This window comes from Oncorhynchus nerka, linkage group LG7 (assembly GCF_034236695.1).
Source record: "Oncorhynchus nerka isolate Pitt River linkage group LG7, Oner_Uvic_2.0, whole genome shotgun sequence".
Lineage (NCBI taxonomy): Eukaryota > Metazoa > Chordata > Actinopteri > Salmoniformes > Salmonidae > Oncorhynchus > Oncorhynchus nerka.
In genome coordinates this window covers 23806428-23831191 of record NC_088402.1, presented here as the reverse complement: position 1 = coordinate 23831191, position 24764 = coordinate 23806428, and the positions used below count along the sequence as shown (strand labels likewise).

General features: G+C 42.5%; 1 protein-coding gene across 1 annotated transcript in view; it reads right to left on the bottom strand.

Moving 5' to 3' along the window:
• The window catches only part of trpn1 (transient receptor potential cation channel, subfamily N, member 1), a 59994-nt gene that overhangs the window by 7038 nt on the left and 28192 nt on the right, over window positions 1-24764 (bottom strand). Inside the window, exons 24-26 of the mRNA XM_029662974.2 lie at window positions 11314-11511; window positions 3422-3631; window positions 2549-3003 (exon numbers count right to left, since the gene is read on the bottom strand). Coding sequence (XP_029518834.1) covers window positions 2549-3003; window positions 3422-3631; window positions 11314-11511 — 863 coding nt within the window. The remainder of the gene's footprint in view (window positions 1-2548; window positions 3004-3421; window positions 3632-11313; window positions 11512-24764) is intronic.

Genomic DNA, 24764 nt, shown 5'->3' with positions numbered 1-24764 from the left:
AGACAAGACATATAGCACTAGGGTTCAACTAAAACTAGACAAGACATATAGCACTAGGTTCAACTAAAACTAGACAAGACATATAGCACTAGGGTTCAACTAAAACTAGACAAGACATATAAGCACTAGGGTTCAACTAAAACTAGACAAGACATATAGCACTAGGGTTCAACTAAAACTAGACAAGACATATAGCACTAGGGTTCAACTAAAACTAGACAAGACATATAGCACTAGGGTTCAACTAAAACTAGACAAGACATATATAGCACTAGGGTTCAACTAAAACTAGACAAGACATATAGCACTAGGGTTCAACTAAAACTAGACAAGACATATAGCACTAGGGTTCAACTAAAACTAACTAAAACTAGACAAGACATACATATAGCACTAGGGTTCAACTAAAACTAGACAAGACATATAGCACTAGGTTCAACTAAAACTAGACAAGACATATAGCACTAGGGTTCAACTAAAACTAGACAAGACATATAGCACTAGGGTTCAACTAAAACTAGACAAGACATATAGCACTAGGGTTCAACTAAAACTAGACAAGACATATAGCACTAGGGTTCAACTAAAACTAGACAAGACATATAGCACTAGGGTTCAACTAAAACTAGACAAGACATATAGCACTAGGGTTCAACTAAAACTAGACAAGACATATAGCACTAGGGTTCAACTAAAACTAGACAAGACATATAGCACTAGGGTTCAACTAAAACTAGACAAGACATATAGCACTAGGGTTCAACTAAAACTAGACAAGACAAGACAAAACTAGACAAGACATATAGCACTAGGGTTCAACTAAAACTAGACAAGACATATATCACTAGGGTTCAACTAAAACTAGACAAGACATATATCACAAGGGTTCAACTAAAACTAGACAAGACATATAGCACTAGGGTTCAACTAAAACTAGACAAGACATATAGCACTAGGGTTCAACTAAAACTAGACAAGACATATATCACACTAGGGTTCAACTAAAACTAGACAAGACATATAGCACTAGGGTTCAACTAAAACTAGACAAGACATATAGCACTAGGGTTCAACTAAAACTAGACAAGACATATAGCACTAGGGTTCAACTAAAACTAGACAAGACATATAGCACTAGGGTTCAAAACTAGACTAAAACTAGACAAGACATATAGCACTAGGGTTCAACTAAAACTAGACAAGACATATAGCACTAGGGTTCAACTAAAACTAGACAAGACATATAGCACTAGGGTTCAACTAAAACTAGACAAGACATATAGCACTAGGGTTCAACTAAAACTAGACAAGACATATAGCACTAGGGTTCAACTAAAACTAGACAAGACATATAGCACTAGGGTTCAACTAAAACTAGACAAGACATATAGCACTAGGGTTCAACTAAAACTAGACAAGACATATAGCACTAGGACATATAGTTCAACTAAAACTAGACAAGACATATAGCACTAGGGTTCAACTAAAACTAGACAAGACATATAGCACTAGGGTTCAACTAAAACTAGACAAGACATATAGCACTAGGGTTCAACTAAAACTAGACAAGACATATAGCACTAGGGTTCAACTAAAACTAGACAAGACATATAGCACTAGGGTTCAACTAAAACTAGACAAGACATATAGCACTAGGGTTCAACTAAAACTAGACAAGACATATAGCACTAGGGTTCAACTAAAACTAGACAAGACATATAGCACTAGGGTTCAACTAAAACTAGACAAGACATATAAGCACTAGGGTTTCAAACTTTGGTTGATTTCAAATGGAATCTTCAAGTTAATCATCAATATGTTAGAGTCACGTCTCCATCTCAACCAAAAATCTAAGTTAAAGAATATGACTAAATCAAATCAGACTTTATTTAAAGTACATTTAAACTTCGATAAGATTAGATTTAGTCCTATTCTTGAACTTAGATGTTTGGTTGAGTTGGAGATGTTAATCCAACATATCAATGATTAATTTATAGGCAAACCGGGTATTGAATTGTGTTTGTTGTCAACGCAACCAAATATGAACATTTAAAGGAGATTTATCTTCTGCTTGGATAGTTCCATCTGTGCCACTGATTTAGTCTGGCTTTAATTACAGTTTGACTACAAATTAGTAATTGATATGTTCGATTCACATCTCCATCTCAACCAAAAATCTAAGATAAGGAATAGGACTAAATCAAATAAAACTTGAAATGTAAATAGACATTTTTGCTTTTAAATGGTTGAAAGCACAGTGATAACACATTTAGATTAACCAAAACCCTGACATTGTTTAACCATTGGAAATTGGTTCTGCTTTTAGATGGTTGAAGGCATAATGATAACACATTGGTAATTCTACAAACTTCTGGCTGACTTTTTGAGTTGGTAACTAAAGGTTGACATCTCATTTATCAATGTCTACCAAATATTACCCAAATTTCCACGTTGAAATGACGTTGTGTGTCCAGTGGGTTAGCCTCAAAAGGGCTCCCATGAATAAAGGCTATGAACCTGTATCTATCTATGAAAGTCTACTCTGTACCTGTGTTTGAGAGGCAGTGAGAGGAACAGCCACAGTGGAGGGCAGAGCAGCTGGCCAAAAAACAGCAGCAGGATCCTCCAGGAGTCCCACTGCAGACTGCCATACCACACCTCCGTCATGTACTTCTGGACAGCCGGGTGGGCCACCACTCCCTTCTGCCTCCCCTCGATCAGGCAGTCCAGCACGCTGGCCCCTCTATGGTCCACCGCCCTGAGTACGGCGCCGGCCCCTCTCCCCCCGGTCGAGGCCATGCTGAGCAGGTCGGAGGCCAGGCTTTCACAGTGGTGGGCTGCTGCCTGGAGGTCCACGTAGCGCTCCTTCTCCCTGAGGGCGGCCAGGCCCAGGGCTCGGGACAGACGCACGGCAGTGTCCAGGGGAGCAGCGGAGTGAAGAACTAGCTCCTCCAGAGTAGTGTTGGAGTTCAGCTTCCCACACACCATCAGGTCAAACACAAACTACAGACAACACACCACATCACACCATCAGGTCAAACACAAACTACAGACAACACACCACATCACACCATCAGGTCAAATACAAACTAGGTACTCATCAGCAACATTGATTTAAAAATATGTTTTGTCCGTGCCTGTTCTATTAAAATTGCGGTTTGCTGACATCTTGTGGTTAGACTAGAAAGAAAGTAGAAAGTATAGGGAGAATATTGAAAGGGAAAGGGGGAGACCTAGTCAGTTGTACAACTGAATGCCTTCAACTGAAATGAGTCTTCGCATTTAACCCAACCCCTCTGAATCAGAGGTGCGGGGGGCTGCCTTAATCGACATCCACGTCTTCGGCGCCCAGCCAACTGCCTTGCTCAACTGCCTTGCTCAAGGGCAGAACGACAGCCAGAAAGAGAAAAGGAACACCAACCTTCCTGTCCTCCAGCAGTCTCAGTATGTTGTTCTCTTTTCGTCGTAGCAGGAAGCTAACTGTCCCCTGGTGGTTATCCCCGGCAGCGTACTGCAGTGGTGTTCGTCCCCCCTGGCACTCTACACTGGCCGACGCCCCACTCTCCACCAGGAACCGCACCATGTCCAGACAGCCTGCTTTGGCTGCGTAGTGGAGTGGGGTCCAGCCACTCTAGAATTGGGGGGTCAGGTGTGAATGGAATTAGTGTGTGATCTGGCATAGTTTTTTATTATTGTCACCATAACATCCCCATAACATCCTCATAACATTGTCACACTCTCCCCATAATGTTTCCATAACATCCTCATACTCTCCCCATAATGTTTCTATAACATCCTCATACTCTCCCCATAATGTTTCTATAACATCCTCATACTCTCCCCATAATGTTTCTATAACATCCTCATACTCTCCCCATAATGTTTCCATAACATCCTCATACTCTCCCCATAATGTTTCTATAACATCCTCATACTCTCCCCATAATGTTTCCATAATATCCTCAAAATCTCCACCTAATGTTTCGAAAACATCCTCATACTCTCCCCATAATGTTTCTATAACATCCTCATACTCTCCCCATAATGTTTCCATAACATCCTCACACTCGCCCCATAATGTTTCTATAACATCCTCATACTCTCCCCATAATGTTTCCATAACATCCTCATACTCTCCCCATAATGTTTCCATAACATCCTCACACTCTCCCCATAATGTTTCTATAACATCCTCATACTCTCCCCATAATGTTTCCATAATATCCTCATACTCTCCCCATAATGTTTCTATAACATCCTCACACTCTCCCCATAATGTTTCTATAACATCCTAACACCCATTCTTATCCCATTCTTATCCAAGATGGCGTAGCAGTAGTTGTCCTGTCGTATCGTCTCTCTGTAAATATCGTCTCTTTTTCGTTTTAGATATTTTTTTAGATATTTTTTTTCTTCGCATATCCTTAAAAACATTTTGCTAAACCTAAGCTTCCAAATACTCTTCTGCAACCCGCCAATGTAGCTACTTTCCTAACGTAGTTATATTTACTTCGGAACCGGACACTCTCAACTGAAGCTAGCCAGCTAACTACCAGCTATGCTAGCGGCCATCAACTAACCTTTAGCTCGGAAAGCTCTCGCCTGTTCGAACAACGCGACGCTAGAGCAACGCGACGCTAATCCAGAGCATAACGGACCTAATTTATTTTTTTAATTTTTTTTTACCCCCGGATTCCCACCACAAACGGAACATCCTTCAGCTGGATCCTCGCAACTAGCTATCGAGTGTAACAGCAACCCTGGTTGATTACTCCTGGCTAGCGTTTCCACCCACGTAGCTTGAAGCTAGCCCGGCCAGAGCTCCTAGCATACTCCTGGGCTACAATACCTTGACTACGACCGGTCTATCGATATCACCGCATGAAGAGGAATAAACAGACTCACCCCATCGCGACGTCCTCCAAAGGCTAACTCTCTAGCCCTCGCTATCTCCTTGCTTGCTAGTACGGCACGCTAACTGCTAGCTTGTTTAGCCCAGGTCCGCTAACTACTACCTTGTTTACCCTGGCCTGCTAATCTGTTAGCTTGTTAGCACAGGCCTGCTAACCGTCCCGCCGCGTCCCAAAAACGCAGTGGCCCATATGTACTCTATCTCTTCCCGTTTTTTATTTTATTTTTAAAATTTGTTTATACCTTCCGGAAACTTGCCTCACCCAATGTGATACGGAATCGCTATTATCTTTATTTTTAGAACACACTCAAGAACCTCCAGAAGCTAACCAGCTAGCTAGCTACAAGCTATTTAGTCATTGTTAGTTTTCTTAACCTGGATAACACTCGCCAGCCCAGCCCCCCTGCCCCATCCACCGCTGCCCCTGGACTCTGATCACTTGGCTACATAGCTGATGAACGCTGGACTGTCCATTACCACGGTACTCCATTCTGCTTGTTTGTTTTATCTGTCGGCCGAGTTGCCTAGTCAATGCCATCTCACCTGCTGTTGTTATGCTAGCTGATTAGCTGTTGTCTCACCCACTGTTTTAGCTAGCTTTCCCAATTCAACACCTGTGTTCACTGTATGCATCGCTGTATGTCTCTCTCAAATGTCAATATGCCTTGTATACTATTGCTCAGGTTAGTTATCATTGTTTTAATTCACAATGGAGCCCCTAGTCCTATTCCTCACACCCCTGATACCTCCTTTGTCCCACCTCCCACATATGCGGTGACCTCACCCATTACAACCAGCATGTCCAGAGATAAAACCTCTCTCATCATCACCCAGTGCCTGGGCTTACCTCCGCCGTACCCGCACCCCACCATACCCCTGTCTGTGCATTATGCCCTGAATATATTCTACCATGCCCAGAAACCTGCTCCTCTTATTCTCTGTCCCCAACGCTCTAGGCGACCAGTTTTGATAGCCCTTAGCCGCACCCTCATACTACTCCTTCTCTGTTCTGCGGGTGATGTGGAGGTAAACCCGGGCCCTGCATGTCCCCAGGCACCCTCATTTGTTGACTTCTGTGATCGAAAAAGCCTTGGTTTCATGCATGTCAACATTAGAAGCCTCCTCCCTAAGTTTGTTTTACTCACTGCTTTAGCACACTCTGCTAACCCTGATGTCCTTGCCGTGTCTGAATCCTGGCTCAGGAAGGCCACCAAAAATTCAGAGATTTCCATACCCAACTATAACATCTTCCGTCAAGATAGAACTGCCAAAGGGGGAGGAGTCGCAGTCTACTGCAGAGATAGCCTGCAAAGGAATGTCATACTTTCCAGGTCCATACCCAAACAGTTCGAGCTACTAATTCTGAAAATTACTCTCTCCAGAAATAAGTCTCTCACTGTTGCCGCCTGCTACCGACCCCCCCTCAGCTCCCAGCTGTGCCCTGGACACCATTTGTGAATTGATTGCCCCCCATCTAGCTTCTGAGTTTGTTCTGTTAGGTGACCTAAACTGGGATATGCTTAACACCCCGGCAGTCCTACAATCTAAGCTAGATGCCCTCAATCTCACACAAATCATCAAGGAACCCACCAGGTACAACCCTAACTCTGTAAGCAAGGGCACCCTCATAGACGTCATCCTGACCAACTGGCCCTCCAAATACACCTCCGCTGTCTTCAACCAGGGTCTCAGCGATCACTGCCTCATTGCCTGTATCCGCTACGGTGCCGCAGTCAAACGACCACCCCTCATCACTGTCAAACGCTCCCTAAAACACTTCTGTGAGCAGGCCTTTCTAATCGACCTGGCCCGGGTATCCTGGAAGGACATTGACCTCATCCCGTCAGTTGAGGATGCCTGGTCATTCTTTAAGAGTAACTTCCTCACCATATTAGATAAGCATGCTCCGTTCAAAAAAATGCAGAACTAAGAACAGATACAGCCCTTGGTTCACTCCAGACCTGACTGCCCTCGACCAGCACAAAAACATCCTGTGGCGGACTGCAATAGCATCGAACAGTCCCCGCGATATGCAACTGTTCAGGGAAGTCAGGAACCAATACACGCAGTCAGTCAGGAAAGCTAAGGCCAGCTTCTTCAGGCAGAAGTTTGCATCCTGTAGCTCCAACTCCAAAAAGTTCTGGGACACTGTGAAGTCCATGGAGAACAAGAGCACCTCCTCCCAGCTGCCCACTGCACTGAGGCTAGGTAACACGGTCACCACCGACAAATCCATGATTATCGAAAACTTCAACAAGCATTTCTCAACGGCTGGCCATGCCTTCCGCCTGGCTACTCCTACCTCGGCCAACAGCTCCGGCCCCCGCAGCTCCTCGCCCAAGCCTCTCCAGGTTCTCCTTTACCCAAATCCAGATAGCAGATGTTCTGAAAGAGCTGCAAAACCTGGACCCGTATAAATCAGCTGGGCTTGACAATCTGGACCCTCTATTTCTGAAACTATCCGCCGCCATTGTCGCAACCCCTATTACCAGCCTGTTCAACCTCTCTCTCATATCGTCTGAGATCCCCAAGGATTGAAAGCTGCCGCAGTCATCCCCCTCTTCAAAGGGGAGACACCCTGGACCCAAACTGTTACAGACCTATATCCATTCTGCCCTGCCTATCTAAGGTCTTCGAAAGCCAAGTCAACAAACAGGTCATTGACCATCTCGAATCCCACCGTACCTTCTCCGCTATGCAATCTGGTTTCCGAGCCGGTCACGGGTGCACCTCAGCCACACTCAAGGTACTAAACGACATCATAACCGCCATCGATAAAAGACAGTACTGTGCAGCCGTCTTCATCGACCTTGCCAAGGCTTTCGACTCTGTCAATCACCATATTCTTATCGGCAGACTCAGTAGCCTCGGCTTTTAGGATGACTGCCTTGCCTGGTTCACCAATTACTTTGCAGACAGAGTTCAGTGTGTCAAATCGGAGGGCATGTTGTCCGGTCATACTCTCCCCATAATGTTTCTATAACATCCTCATACTCTCCCCATAATGTTTCTATAACATCATCATACTCTCCCCACAATGTTTCTATAACATCCTCATACTCTCCCCATAATGTTTCCATAATATCCTCTACTCTCCCCATGGCATTTCTATAACATCCCCTTAACATCCTCATACTTTCCCCATAATGTTTCCATTACATCCTCATAACATCCTCATACTCTCCCCATAATGTTTCCTAACATCCTCATACTCGCCCCATAATGTTTCCCTAACATCCCCATACTTTCCCCATAATGTTTCCATAACATCCCCTTCATCCTCATGACATTATCATACTCTCCCCATAATGTTTCCATGACATCCTCATACTCTCCCCATAATGTTTCCATGACATCCTCATACTCTCCCCATTATGTTTCCATAACACCCCTTACACCCTCATACTCTCCCCATAATGTTTCCATAACATGTCCTTACATCCTCATTACATCCTCATACTCTCTCCATAATGTTTCCATAACACCCCCTTACATGCTCATAACATCCCCATACTTTCCCCATAATGTTTCCATAACACCCCCTTACATCCTCATACTCTCCCCATAATGTTTCCATAACATGTCCTTACATCCTCATAACATCCTCATACTCTCTCCATAATGTTTCCATAACACCCCCTTACATGCTCATAACATCCCCATACTCTCCCCATTATGTTTCCATAACATCCCCTTACATCCCCATACTTTCCCCATAATGTTCGCATTACATCCCCTTACATCCTCATACTTTCCCCATAATGTTTACATTACATCCCCTTACATCCTCATACTTTCCCCATAATGTTTACATTACATCCCCTTACATCCTCATACTCTCCCCATAATGTTTCCATAATATCCTCTACTTCCCCATAATGTTTCCATAACATCCTCATACTCTCCCCATAATGTTTCTATAACATCCTCATACTCTCCCCATAATGTTTCTATAACATCCTCATACTCTCCCCATAATGTTTCCATAATATCCTCACACTCTCCCCGTAATGTTTCTATAACATCCTCATACTCTCCCCATAATGTTTCCATAATATCCTCTACTCTCCCCATAATGTTTCCATAACATCCTCATACTCTCCCCATAATGTTTCTATAACATCCTCATACTCTCCCCATAATGTTTCTATAACATCCTCATACTCTCCCCATAATGTTTCTATAATATCCTCATACTCTCCCCATAATGTTTCTATAACATCCTCATACTCTCCCCATAATGTTTCCATAACATCCTCATACTCTCCCCATAATGTTTCCATAATATCCTCATACTCTCCCCATAATGTTTCTATAACATCCTCATACTCTCCCCACAATGTTTCTATAACATCCTCATACTCTCCCCATAATGTTTCCATAACATCCTCTACTCTCCCCATGGCGTTTCTATAACATCCTCATACTTTCCCCATAATGTTTCCATTACATCCTCATAACATCCTCATACTCTCCCCGTAATGTTTCCATAACATCCTCATACTCTCCCCATAATGTTTCCCTAACATCCTCATACTCTCCCCATAATGTTTCCCTAACATCCCCATACTTTCCCCATAATGTTTCCATAACACCCCCGTTTACATCCTCATGACATCCTCATACTCTCCCCATAATGTTTCCATAACATCCTCATACTCTCCCCATAACATCCCCTTACATCCTCATGACATTCTCATACTCTCCCCATAATGTTTCCATTACATCCTCATGACATCCTCATACTCTCCCCATAATGTTTCCATAACATCCTCATACTCTCCCCATAATGTTACCATAACATGTCCTTAAATCCTCATAACATCCCCATAATGTTTCCATAACATCCTCATACTCTCCCCATAACATCCCCTTACATCCTCATAACATCCCCATACTTTCCACATAATGTTTCCATTACATTCCCTTACATCCTCATACTCTCCCCATAATGTTTACATAACATCCTCATACTCTCTCCATAATGTTTCCATAACATCCTCATACTCTCCCCATAATGTTTCCATAACATCCCCATACTTTCCACATAATGTTTCCATTACATTCCCTTACATCCTCATACTCTCCCCATAATGTTTACATAACATCCTCATACTCTCCCCATAACATCCCCTTACATCCTCATACTCTCCCCATAATGTTTCCATAACATCCTCATACTCTCCCCATGTTTCCATAACATTCCCTTATATCCTCATACTCTCCCCATAATGTTTACATAACATCCTCATAATGTTTCTAACATCCCCATACTTTCCACATAATGTTTCTCCCTTATATCCTCCATAATGTTTCCATAACATCCTCATACTCTCCCCATAATGTTTCTATAACATCATCATACTCTCCCCACAATGTTTCTATAACATCCTCATACTCTCCCCATAATGTTTCCATAATATCCTCTACTCTCCCCATGGCGTTTCTATAACATCCCCTTAACATCCTCATACTTTCCCCATAATGTTTCCATTACATCCTCATAACATCCTCATACTCTCCCCATAATGTTTCCATAACATCCTCATACTCTCCCCATAATGTTTCCCTAACATCCTCATAATCTCCCCATAATGTTTCCCTAACATCCCCATACTTTCCCCATAATGTTTCCATAACACCCCCTTACATCCTCATACTCTCCCCATAATGTTTCCATAACATCCCCATAACATCCCCTTCATCCTCATGACATTCTCATACTCTCCCCATAATGTTTCCATGACATCCTCATACTCTCCCCATAATGTTTCCATAACATCCTCATACTCTCCCTATAACATCCCCTTACATCCTCATGACATTCTCATACTCTCCCCATAATGTTTCCATGACATCCTCATACTCTCCCCATAATGTTTCCATAACATCCTCATACTCTCCCTATAACATCCCCTTACATCCTCATGACATTCTCATACTCTCCCCATAATGTTTCCATAACATGTCCTTACATCCTCATAACATCCCCATAATGTTTCCATAACATCCTCATACTCTCCCCATATCATCCCCTTACATCCTCATAACATCCCCATACTTTCCACATAATGTTTCCATTACATTCCCTTACATCCTCATACTCTCTCCATAATGTTTCCATAACATCCTCATACTCTCCCCATAATGTTTCCATAACATGTCCTTACATCCTCATAACATCCCCATACCTTCCCCATAATGTTTCCATTACATCTCCTTACATCCTCATACTCTCCCCATAATGTTTCCATAACATGTCCTTACATCCTCATAACATCCCCATACCTTCCCCATAATGTTTCCATTACATCTCCTTACATCCTCATACTCTCTCCATAATGTTTCCATAACATCCACAAATTCTCCACATAACATCTTCATCTCTAGGTCAGTGTCACCTCTTCGGTGTGGTTGATCTCGGCCCCCTGGCCCAGCAGCACTCTGACCATGGCCACGTGGCCGCTGGCGGAGGCCAGGTGCAGACAGGTGCGGCCCTGCTTGTCCCTCAGGTGCAGCAGAGAGCTGGAGCGGCTCAGCAGCAGCCCCACCACAGACATGTGACCACTCTGGGCCGCCAGGTGAAGAGGGGTGGAGCCCTGAGGAGAAGGGGGAGGGACAGGAGGACGGTCAGTCTGACAGATCCCCACAAATATATACCGTACACATATGCTCACACACAAGCTTGCAAAACGTGTACATGAACACAAACATTTACACATAAACCCTTGCACAAATGCATACACTCATGTAAAATGCATTCAAAGTATTCAGACCCCTTGATTTTTCCCACATTTTGTTACATTACAGCCTTATTCTAAATTGGATTACATTGTTTTTATTCCTCATCAATCTACACACAATACCCCATAATGACAAAACAAAAACATTTATTTTTTTGCTCATTTATTAAACATAAAACACTGAAATATCACATGCCTATGCTTATGCTTCACCTGTTGGGATTGTGCACGGTTTCCTCCAGACATGACACTTGGCATTAAGGCCAAATAATTAAATCTCAGTTTCATCAGACCCGAGAATCTTGTTTTTCATGGTCTAAGAGTCCTTTAGGTACCTTTTGGCAAAGCGGGCTGTAATGTGCCTTTTACTGAGGAGTGGCTTCCGTCTGGCCACTCTACCATAAAGGCCTGATTGGTGGAGTGCTGCAGAGACGGTTGTCCTTCTGGGAGGTCCTCCCATCTCCACAGAGGAACTCTGGAGCTTTGTCAGAGTGGCCATCGGGTTTTTAAAAATGATTTTTTCTCTTTTATTTTTTATTTGTTACATAAAACACAAGGAAGGGGTAGCATTAAAGTATTAGAACATGATGTACAAACAATACAGCATCAAAACACTATCAAACATGTATCAGTCTTTCCGCAACAGTGCCATCCTTATGTATGAGGGTGCATGATAGTGATATAAAATATATGTAATAATTTCCTTTTTCATGATCACAATCTGGTGAAACCAGAACCCTCCAAGATCCCCCCACAGTTCCCAAATAGCTGTCCCTCAACCATTCGCGACCCCTACCACAGCCCCCCCCCCCACCCTGGAATAAAAATAAATAAAAATAAGATAAATTCCATTCCCCACCCTCAAGAACCCCCCAATGCACCAACAACCAAGAGAAAGAACTAAAGAGAAAAAAGGAAAAGACAGAAGAAAACAACAAAGAACAATGCAAAAAATTAAAAATTAAAATTAAATTAAAAACAAAGGACATCAAGGACAACTGAAATCATAACAGCAATGCCTACTTTATATGTTTGTGTGCATGTCTGGCACTATTTTTAAAAATGTTTTATTTCACCTTTATTTAACCAGGTAGGCTAGTTGAGAACAAGTTCTCATTTGCAACTGCGACCTGGCCAAGATAAAGCATAGCAGTGTGAACAGACAACACAGAGTTACACATGGAGTAAACAATTAACAAGTCAATAACACAGTAGAAAAAAAAAAGAAAAAAGGGGGGAGTCTATATACAATGTGTGCAAAAGGCATGAGGTAGGCGAATAATTACAATTTTGCAGATTAACACTGGAGTGATAAATGATCAGATGGTCATGTACAGGTAGAGATATTGGTGTGCAAAAGAGCAGAAAAGTAAATAAATAAAACAGTATGGGGATGAGGTAGGTGAAAATGGGTGGGCTATTTACCAATAGACTATGTACAGCTGCAGCGATCGGTTAGCTGCTCAGATAGCTGATGTTTGAAGTTGACGAGGGAGATAAAAGTCTCCAACTTCAGCGATTTTTGCAATTCGTTCCAGTCACAGGCAGCAGAGTACTGGAACGAAAGGCGGCCGAATGAGGTGTTGGCTTTAGGGATGATCAATGAGATACACCTGCTGGAGCGCGTGCTACGGATGGGTGTTTCCATCGTGACCAGTGAACTGAGATAAGGCGGAGCTTTACCTAGCATGAACTTGTAGATGACCTGGAGCCAGTGGGTCTGGCGACGAATATGTAGCGAGAGGGCCAGCCGACTAGAGCATACAAGTCGCAGTGGTGGGTGGTATAAGGTGCTTTAGTGACAAAACGGATGGCACTGTGATAGACTGCATCCAGTTTGCTGAGTAGAGTGTTGGAAGCCATTTTGTAGATGACATCGCCGAAGTCGAGGATCGGTAGGATAGTCAGTTTTACTAGGGTAAGCTTGGCGGCGTGAGTGAAGGAGGCTTTGTTGCGGAATAGAAAGCCGACTCTTGATTTGATTTTCGATTGGAGATGTTTGATGTGAGTCTGGAAGGAGAGTTTGCAGTCTAGCCAGACACCTAGGTACTTATAGATGTCCACATATTCAAGGTCGGAACCATCCAGGGTGGTGATGCTAGTCGGGCATGCGGGTGCAGGCAGCGATCGGTTGAAAAGCATGCATTTGGTTTTACTAGCGTTTAAGAGCAGTTGGAGGCCACGGAATGAGTGTTGTATGGCATTGAAGCTCGTTTGGAGGTTAGATAGCACAGTGTCCAATGACGGGCCGAAAGTGACCGGCTCGGAAACCAGATTGCACAGCGGAGAAGGTACGGTGGGATTCGAGATGGTCAGTGACCTGTTTGTTGACTTGGCTTTCGAAGACCTTAGATAGGCAGGGCAGGATGGATATAGGTCTGTAACAGTTTGGGTCCAGGGTGTCTCCCCCTTTGAAGAGGGGGATGACTGCGGCAGCTTTCCAATCCTTGGGGATCTCGGACGATATGAAAGAGAGGTTGAACAGGCTGGTAATAGGGATTGCGACAATGGCGGCGGATAGTTTCAGAAATAGAGGGTCCAGATTGTCAAGCCCAGCTGATTTGTACGGGTCCAGGTTTTGGAGCTCTTTCAGAACATCTGCTATCTGGATTTGGGTAAAGGAGAACCTGGAGAGGCTTGGACGAGGAGCTGCGGGGGGGGCGGAGCTGTTGGCCAAGGTTGGAGAAGCCAGGCGGAAGGCATGGCCAGCCGTTGAGAAATGCTTATTGAAGTTTTCGATAATCATGGATTTATCGGTGGTGACCGTGTTACCTAGCCTCAGTGCAGTGGGCAGCTGGGAGGAGGTGCTCTTGTTCTCCATGGACTTCACAGTGTCCCAGAACTTTTTGGAGTTGGAGCTACAGGATGCAAACTTCTGCCTGAAGAAGCTGGCCTTAGCTTTCCTGACTGACTGCGTGTATTGATTACTGACTTCCCTGAACAGTTGCATATCACGGGGACTCTTCGATGCTATTGCAGTCCGCCACAGGATGTTTTTGTGCTGGTCGAAGGCAGTCAGGTCTGGAGTGAACCAAGGACTGTATCTGTTCTTGGTTCTGCATTTTTTGAACGGAGCATGCTTATCTAAAATGGAGAGGAAGTTGCTTTTAAAGAATGACCAGGCATCCTCAACTAACGGGATGAGGTCAATGTCCTTCCAGGATACCCGGGCCAGGTCGATTAGGAAGGCCTGCTCACAGAAGTGTTTTAGGGAGCGTTTGACAGTGATGAGGGGTGGTCGTTTGACTGCGGCTCCGTAGCGGATACAGGCAATGAGGCAGTGATCGCTGAGATCCTGGTTGAAGACAGCGGAGGTGTATTTGGAGGGCCAGTTGGTCAGGATGACGTCTATGAGGGTGCCCTTGTTTACAGAGTTAGGGTTGTACCTGGTGGGTTCCTTGATGATTTGTGTGAGATTGAGGGCATCTAGCTTAGATTGTAGGACTGCCGGGGTGTTAAGCATATCCCAGTTTAGGTCACCTAACAGAACAAACTCTGAAGCTAGATGGGGGGCGATCAATTCACAAATGGTGTCCAGGGCACAGCTGGGAGCTGAGGGGGGTCGGTAGCAGGCAGAAACAGTGAGAGACTTATTTCTGGAGAGAGTAATTTTCAAAATTAGTAGTTCGAACTGTTTGGGTATGGACCTGGAAAGTATGACATTACTTTGCAGGCCATCTCTGCAGTAGACTGCAACTCCTCCCCCTTTGGCAGTTCTATCTTGACGGAAGATGTTATAGTTGGGTATGGAAATCTCTGAATTTTTGGTGGCCTTCCTGAGCCAGGATTCAGACACAGCAAGGACATCAGGGTTAGCATAGTGTGCTAAAGCAGTGAGTAAAACAAACTTAGGGAGGAGGCTTCTGATGTTGACATGCATGAAACCAAGGCTTTTTCGATCACAGAAGTCAACAAATGAGGGTGCCTGGGGACATGCAGGGCCTGGGTTTACCTCCACATCACCCGCGGAACAGAGAAGGAGTAGTATGAGGGTGCAGCTAAAGGCTATCAAAACTGGTCGCCTAGAGCGTTGGGGACAGAGAATAAGAGGAGCAGGTTTCTGGGCATGGTAGAATATATTCAGGGCATAATGCGCAGACAGGGGTATGGTGGGGTGCAGGTACAGCGGAGGTAAGCCCAGGCCCCGGGTGATGATGAGAGAGGTTGTATCTCTGGACATGCTGGTTGTAATGGGTGAGGTCACCGCATGTGTGGGAGGTGGGACAAAGGAGTTATCAGGGGTATGAAGAGTGGAACTAGGGGGTCCATTGTGAACTAAAACAATGATAACTAACCTGAACAACAGTATACAAGGCATATTGACATTTGAGAAAGACATACAGCGAGGCATACAGTAATCACAGGTGTTGAATTGGGAAAGCTAGCTAAAACAGTAGGTTAGACAACAACAGCTAATCAGCTGGCACGACAACAGCAGGTAAAATGGCGTTGACTAGGCAACGGGGCCAACAGATAAAACAAACAAGCAGAATGGAGTACCGTGATTAATGGACCGTCCAGCATGCATCAGCTATGTGGCCAAGAGATCAGTGTCCAGGGGGCAGCAGTGGATGGGGCAGGGAAGCTGGACTGGCGAGTGTTATCCAGGTTTTAAAAAACGAACAATGACTAAATAGCTTGTAGCTAGTTAGCTGGTTAGCTTCTGGAGGTTCTTGAGTGTGTTCTAAAAAAATTAAAAATAATAGCGATTCCGTATCACATTGGGTGAGGCAGGTTTCCGGAAGGTATAAACAAATAAAAAATCAAAAAGAGATAGAAAGTAAATATGGGTGTTTGGGACGCGGCGATGCAGACGGTTAGCAGGCCTGTGCTAGCAAGCTAACAGTTCGTAGATAGCTAGATAGCTAGTTGTGAAGATCCAGCTGAAAAATGTTCCATTTGCGGTGGGAATCCGGGGAAGAAATCGGTGGATGAAAAAATAAATAGGTCCGTTATGCTCTGGTTAGAGTCGCGTTGTTCGAACTGGAGAGCTTTCCGGGCTGAAGGTTAGCTGATGACCGGTTAGCTGAAGACCGCTAGCATGGCTAGTGGTTTGCTGGCTAGCTTCAGTTGAGCTTCAGTTGAGGGGTTCCGGTTCCGAAGTAAATATAAATATAAATAATTTAGGAAAAATAGCTACATTGGGTGAGGCGGGTTGCAGGAGAGTATTTGGAAGCTTAGGTTTAGCAAAAAGTTTTTAAAGAGATATGCGAAGAAAAATATGTAAAAAACGAAAGAGATATATACAGGGGACACGACACGACAGGACTTACTGCTACGCCATCTTGGATCAACACATGTATGTGTGTGTTCTTGTATGTGTTTATTTGAATGAGAGTGTGTGTATATGCATGTGTACAAACACCTGCACGGCATCAGCCTCAGGCAAACTGGCATTAGTTGTAAAAATGCTGCCACTTAGTGTCATTCAAATGTACTTTTATTATGTTTTATTTAGACTTTTTTCCCCCTTTATCTTTTGACCATCATTCTCTCTCTCACACAGCAACTCCACTCCCACTTGTCTCCAATTCCACATACCAACCCTCAGTCCATCCCATCATTCTCTCTCTCACACAGCAACTCCACTCCCACTTGTCTCCAATTCCACATACCAACCCTCATTCCATCCCATCATTCTCTCTCTCACAGCAACTCCACTCCCACTTGTCTCCAATTCCACAGACCAACCCTCAGCTTCCCTCAGTCCATCCCATCATTCTCTCTCTCACAGCAACTCCACTCCCACTTGTCTCCAATTCCACATACCAACCCTCAGCTTCCCTCAGCCCATCCCATCATTCTCTCTCTCCACTCCCACAGCAACCCCAGCTTCCCAGTCTCCCATCATTCTCTCTCCAAGCAACTCCACATCCCAACCCACAGCTTCCCTCAGCCCATCCCATCATTCTCTCTCTCACACAGCAACTCCACTCCCACTTGTCTCCAATTCCACATACCAACCCTCAGCCCATCCCATCATTCTCTCTCTCACACAGCAACTCCACTCCCACTTGTCTCCAATTCCACATCCCAACCCACAGCTTCCCTCAGCCCATCCCATCTACCTCTGCTGGCAACCCACTTCGTGTTTCTACGCAACACATATCTTTCAACTATGCTATGATGTTTAACGTACAATTTCAATCTATCTAATCGAATAGAATTTACAGATTGCAAAAATCTCTTCCCAACTATTTTGCAATCCTGTATGGCACAGTTGTCAACATCCTGGTCCTCAAATGAAACTGGTATACTTTCCTATTTATGCTATTTTTATTCCTACCCAGTTTTGATCCTTTATATTGGGCAGACAGACCAGTTCCCTACCTCTTCCCGCTGCCACCTGCCTCCTCCAGTTTTGATCCTTTATATTGGGCAGACAGACCAGTTCCCTACCTCTTCCCGCTGCTACCTGACTCCTCCATTTTTGGGAAAATGCTGTAAACAATTGGTTGAACTCTTGGATTGAGCAGACCTTCCCATACAATTCTGATAACTCCATGGAGAACATAACTCTACCATTACAATTTACAATATCATTTAAGAACAAAATACCCTTTTCAAACATCTTTCCCATAAATATAGGTATTTTATCAACCAGTACATTTGAGTTCAGCCATAATATTTGTTCTATCTTTTCAGGGGGATGGAATTGAAATTGTAGCCAGCTCTGCAATGCTTGTTTGAAAAAGACAGATACTTGGAAAAAAGTATCATTTTCAATTAATCGAAAATGAGACATGGCAATCTGCACAAAGGCAAAAATGCCATTTTAAACAATGGATTAACATTTCTTATTAATCTACTTGAGAACCATTTAGGGTTCAAATAACACTTTTGAATGAGTGAAGCTTTTAGAGAGAGGATTAGTGCTTTTATATTTAATAATCTCAACCCACCCAATTCATATTCATTATATAGATAGGCACCTTTTTTATTTTGTCTGGTTTAGCGTCCGAGATAAAGCTAAATATTTTTTGCTCATATGATTTGAAAAACGAATCATCAGGAGTAGGCAGCGCCATAAGTGAGTGAATAAACTGAGATCTGACTAAGGAGTTAATCAGGGCAATTTTTCCATAAATAGACAAGTATTTACCGCTCCATGGTTGCAGGATCTTGTCTATTTTTACATGTTTTCTATTGAAATTAATTGTGGAGAGCTTATTTATATCTTTTGTGATATGAATACCGAGTATGTCTACTTCACCATCATCCCATTTTATAGGTAAGCTGCAAGGTAATATAAAAGTTTTATTTTTTAAGGATCCAATACATAATATTGTACACTTATCATAATTAGGTTTTAGTCCAGAGAGTACAGAAAAGTTATCTAGATCTTTAATGAGACCTTGCAGGGATCTAGCTTGCAGACTTAACATAAAACTTGAGTCATCGGCATACCATTGTTATTAAGCCTTGGATTTCTAATCCTCTAATGTTGTTATTGGATCTGATTTTAATAGCTAGCATTTCGATGGCCATAATGAATAGATATGGTGACAGCGGACACCCTTGTTTAACTCCTCTTGACAATTCAAAACTCTCTGAGAAGTAGCCGTTATTTACTATTTTACACCTGGGGTTGCTATACATTATTTTTACCCATTTTATAAAAGAATTACCGAAATTGAAAAAATCCAGGCATTTATAAATAAAATCCAGTCTTACTTTATAAATGGCTTTTCAAAATCCGCTATAAATACCATTCCTGGCTTCTTATATGTTTCATGATGTTCTATTATTTCTAGTATTTGTCGTATATTATCTCCAATGTATCGTCCATGTAAAAAAACTGTCTGATCAGGATGAATAATACCTGGTAAAACCCTTTTAATTCTGAGTGCTATGCATTTTGCTAGTATTTTTGCATTACAACATTGAAGTGTAAGGGGCCTCCAGTTTTTTTAGATAGACCGGGTCTTTATATTTGCTATCTGGGTCTTGCTTTAATAATAGAAAAATCAGACCTTCCTGCTGAGTACGTGACAGACTACCATTTCTATAGGAGTAGTTAAAACAATCTAACAATGGAGCTTTAGGTATATCAAAAAATACTTGATATACCTCTACCGGTATGCCATCAAGCCCTGGGGTTTTTCCAGACTGAAAGGATTTAATAGCCTCAAAAGGTTCTTCCTCTGTAATTTGGCCTTCGCACTGATATTTCTGTACATTTGTTAATTTTAATTTTTTTTATATTATTTGTAAAGAATTCCTTACCGTAATCTTTATTCAGTGGGAGAGGATGAGACGGAAAAGAGAACATCTGCCTAAAATAATTAGCTTCCTCTTTTAAAATATCATTCGGAGAATCATAGATGACTGTCTTCAGTAACGAGTTTCTGCAAATTCTTATTGTTAGCGTTCCTGTATTGGAGATTCAGGAAGAATTCTGTGCATTTTTCTCCATATGTTCTTAGTTTTTCCTCTAACTTATTTTGTATCTCTGTAGTATTTTTATTGATATCTACCTGTACTATTAGTTCATGGATTTCCCTTGTTAGTCTTGTTTCTTTAGCCAGAAACTGCTTTTTAAAAATTATTATTATTATTATTATTGATGAATATTGAATTGAATGACCCCTGAATGTACATTTAAAGGTATCCCAAACAATAAGGGGATTTCCTGAACCAATATTATACTGGAAAAATTCAGTTATAAATGATTTTGTCTTAGTTAAAAATAAGTTGTCCTCCAGTAAACTTTGATTACATTTCAATATCCCTGTCAACGTGGAAAATCTATAAGAGTTATGTGAATGCCAATTAGATGATGATCCGATTGCATTCTGTCTCCTATAAAAACGTTTTTAACCTTTGATGCAAGAGAGAAAGATACAAGAAAGTAGTCAAGACGACTAGCTTGATTAAGTCTCCTCCATGTAGATCTCACTAGGTCGGGGTTTTGTAGTCTCCAAATATTCACTATTTCTAATGTGTCCATAATATTTGTGATTTCCTTAAGGGCACGGTGATGATAGTTTGTAGAGTGATTACCTTTACGGTCCACTGAGGTACTTAACACTGTGTTATAGTCTCCTACCATAATGATTAGATAATTTGTTGCATGTAAGTTCAATAAATTGGTATAAATGTTTTTTCGAAGAAGTGTGGATAATCCTGATTTGGAACATATAGATTAATGAGCCAAATCTCTTTTTCATCCAATTTCATAATCAAAAGGATCCACCTTCCTTGCAAATCATTCCTGATTATTTGCACATTCAGATCGAAATTTTTGTTAATTAATATCATTACACCCTTTGAGTTCCTTTGTTCATGACAGAAAATTATTTCACCACCCGATTCCTTATTCCACACAACTTCATCTAAGGATGTAGAGTGAGTTTCCTGTAAACAGTATATGCTATATTCCTTTTCTTTTAGCCATCTAAAGACTGATGTTTTTTCAATAATCTGCCAAACCGTTTCAATTATAACTAGCTATACTTATTTCACCCCTTACCATAACTAGATACCATTCTCAGGCTAAATTGACCATAATTAGTGCTTGTAAAGTTATTGCCTTAGAGGTATTATGAAGGTCAAAACTAGAGCTTTCAAATGTCTGATATTTAGAATTCAAGAAATATGTTCTAGCAATATTTGTTTTATTGCCTTGCCTGTGAGCCAATGCCACAGATGTTAGAAAATTGAGACAAATTATGTGTGTAACAAATCTGAGTAGGTTGATGTGTACGATATTGGATATGATATAATGAGTGTGTATGATGTCTGTATAAGAGTAAGACTATAATGTGTGATGTCCAAATAAATAATAACTCTGCCAATTTGCATGTTTTAGTGTCTATGTGTGTAACATGTCGTGTGTATAGCCTTAATATTCATAATTAATATTCATAATTGTAATCCATATAGTTGCATCACAATTACCATAATTACATATCCTAGCATTTCCATAGCAATTAACGTTTCACGTGATCATGAAAGAGACCTTGCATTACTCAAGAGACGGCTTCACTACAGTACAAATGTATTCCGTGCAATATGTTATTATTCCCCAATGCCCCTATTTTGATATCTTCCCCTTGCTTGTCGTAAGCATATATAAACTTGAAGACAAATACATTAAAAAGATAGACAAACAATAAACACATGAAATTATAAAACAGTACGCGACAATAGAGAAAGAGGGAGAAGAGAAGAGAAAAGAGAGAAAGAGAGAGTGAGAGAAGAGAGCAAGATCAGGTGTGTGTGTGTATGTATAAGTCTGTATGTGTAAGCAAGCATACAGTTGAGTATGTGTGTGTTCATATCCACTTAATAATGTTTCAATATTGTAAACGGTTCCCATACCTTCTTTTTTTTCATAATCTGAAGTCTCTGTAGAATTTAGTACAGCCACAGTGTTATGGAGCTGTCTCGGAATAGCTGTCCATCTATAAAGAGTTTGTCCGCATTGATAAAGGCACGCCTACCATCCATCCTTTGTTGTCTTTGTACCGGATACGGTCTCTTACGACGTTTGTTTATCTCCTTTGGAAATTGGTCATTGAGACCAAATTTGGTCCCTTTAAGCTCCCTTCCCCTGCTTTTGATCACCTCCTTTTGTTGGTAGTGTTCAAATTTTGCAATGATCGGTCGGGGACCCTTGGTCTTGTATCTCCGAGCTCCAAGTCTGTGTACTCGGTGGAAAGCCACCTTGTTTACAGTCTCTACAGGAAGTTTCAATGCAGATTTCATGAATTCTCTGATGGCACCCTCTGGATAATTGGATGCGTCCTCAGGAATACCAGAAAAAAATAGATTTTCACGCATGCTACGACTTTGTATGTCTAGTAGCGTCTCCTTCATCACCCTGTTTCCCTGAGTAGACAATCCATGTTGGAATCGTGTATTTTTACCTTGGCTGTGAGTGTCTTGTTTTCTCTTTGGAGCTTGAGACTTTCACTCTGTCTGAACTCCAAACTCCCCCTCAAGTCCTGCTACCTCCTCACACAACCTTTCCATTGTTGCATGGATTCCAGCCAGAGAACTAGACACTACCTCAATGGTAAGTAAATCGTCCGTGTCTGTAGATTAATCTGTTTTTCTTTATTTTGTCGGGTCAAAGGAGTATATTGTTCCTCCATAGCGTAAAGCTGTTGGTACTCGTCGATTTCCCTCAGGATCTGCTTGGTATCCAGATTGGCTCTATACTGCAACTAGTTGTTTTACGAAGTTGTTTTACGAAAAGATAACAATGAGTCTTTCCCACGACGACGACAGGTGTCTGTAGTACAGACAGCTAGCACTCGCGGAATCGACACACAAAAAAAGGAACACAAACTTGCAGTCCCAGCCGTAAAGGCTAACCGCATTGTGGAATCCTTAGTAACAAAAATTAAAATCGATTTAATGAAAAAGTTTGAATGTAAACAACAAACCGAATGTAGACAATACAGTGTCCTGTTGCGCGCTCTGATTTGGCCATCGGGTTCTTCGTCACCTCCCTGACCACGGCCCTTTCTCCCCCGATTGTTTCAAATTTCTTCCATTTAAGAATGATGAAGGCCACTGTGTTCTTGGGGACATTAAATGCTGCAGACATTTTTTGGTACCCTTCTCCAGATCTATGCCTCGTCACAATCCTGTCTCGGAGCTCTACGGACAATTCATATGACCACATGGCTTGGTTTTTGCTCTGACATGCACTGTCAACTGTGAGACCTTATATAGACAGGTGTGTGCCTTTCCAAATCATGTCCAATCAATTTAATTTACCACAGGTGGACTCCAATCAAGTTGTAGAAACATATCAAAGATGATCAATGGAAAGCAATTTTGAGTCTCATAGCAAAGGGTCTGAATACTTACTTAAATAAGATACTTCTGTTATAAAAAAATAAAACAATTGCTTTGTCATTATGGGGTATTGTGTGTAGAGTGATGAGTTTTTTATTTATTTAATCCATTTTAGAATAAGGCGTAACAAAATGTAGAAAGGCAAGGGATCTGAAAACTTTCCGAATGCACTAGCAATGGTCATCACAATTTGTATTTTTTATTTTTTTGTGTTACTTTTACCCCTTTTCTCCCCAATTGCTAGTTACAGTCTTGTCTCATTGCTGCAACTCCCATACGGACTCAGGAGAGGCAAAGGTCGAGAGTTGTGCATCCTTCGAGACACAACCCAACTAAGCCGCACTGCCCACTTAACCCAGAAGCCAGCCGCAACAATGTGTCAGAGGAAACACCGTGCACCTGGCAACCATGTCAGCGTGCACTGCGCCTGGCCCGCCACAGGAGTTACTAGTGTGTGATGGGACAAGGACATCCCTGCCGGCCAAGCACTTCCACAACCCGGACGACACTAGGCCAATTATGCTCCGCCCCATGGGTCTCCCGGTCACAGTCAGCTGTGACAGAGGCTGAACTCGAACCCAGAATCTCTAGTGGCACAGCTAGCACTGTGATCCAGTGCCTTAGACCACTGCGCCACTCAGGAAGCCATCACAATTGTTAAAAGGTTTTTAAAAACTTCTCTGTCTAGGTCTACCTGTACTCACTCTGTCTAGGTCTACCTGTACTCACCTTCTCTGTCTAGGTCTACCTGTACTCACCTTCTCTGTCTAGGTCTACCTGTACTCACCTGCTCTGTCTAGGTCTACCTGTACTCACCTTCTCTGTCTAGGTCTACCTGTACTCACCTGCTCTGTCTAGGTCTACCTGTACTCACCTTCTCTGTCTAGGTCTACCTGTACTCACCTTCTCTGTCTAGGTCTACCTGTACTCACCTTCTCTGTCTAGGTCTACCTGTACTCACCTTCTCTGTCTAGGTCTACCTGTACTCACCTGCTCTGTCTAGGTCTACCTGTACTCACCTGCTCTGTCTAGGTCTACCTGTACTCACCTGCTCTGTCTAGGTCTACCTGTACTCACCTGCTCTGTCTAGATCTACCTGTACTCACCTGCTCTGTCTAGGTCTACCTGTACTCACCTGCTCTGTCTAGGTCTACCTGTACTCACCTTCTCTGTCTAGGTCTACCTGTACTCGCCTGCTCTGTCTAGGTCTACCTGTACTCACCTGCTCTGTCTAGGTCTACGTGTACTCACCTGCTCTGTCTAGGTCTACCTGTACTCACCTGCTCTGTCTAGGTCTA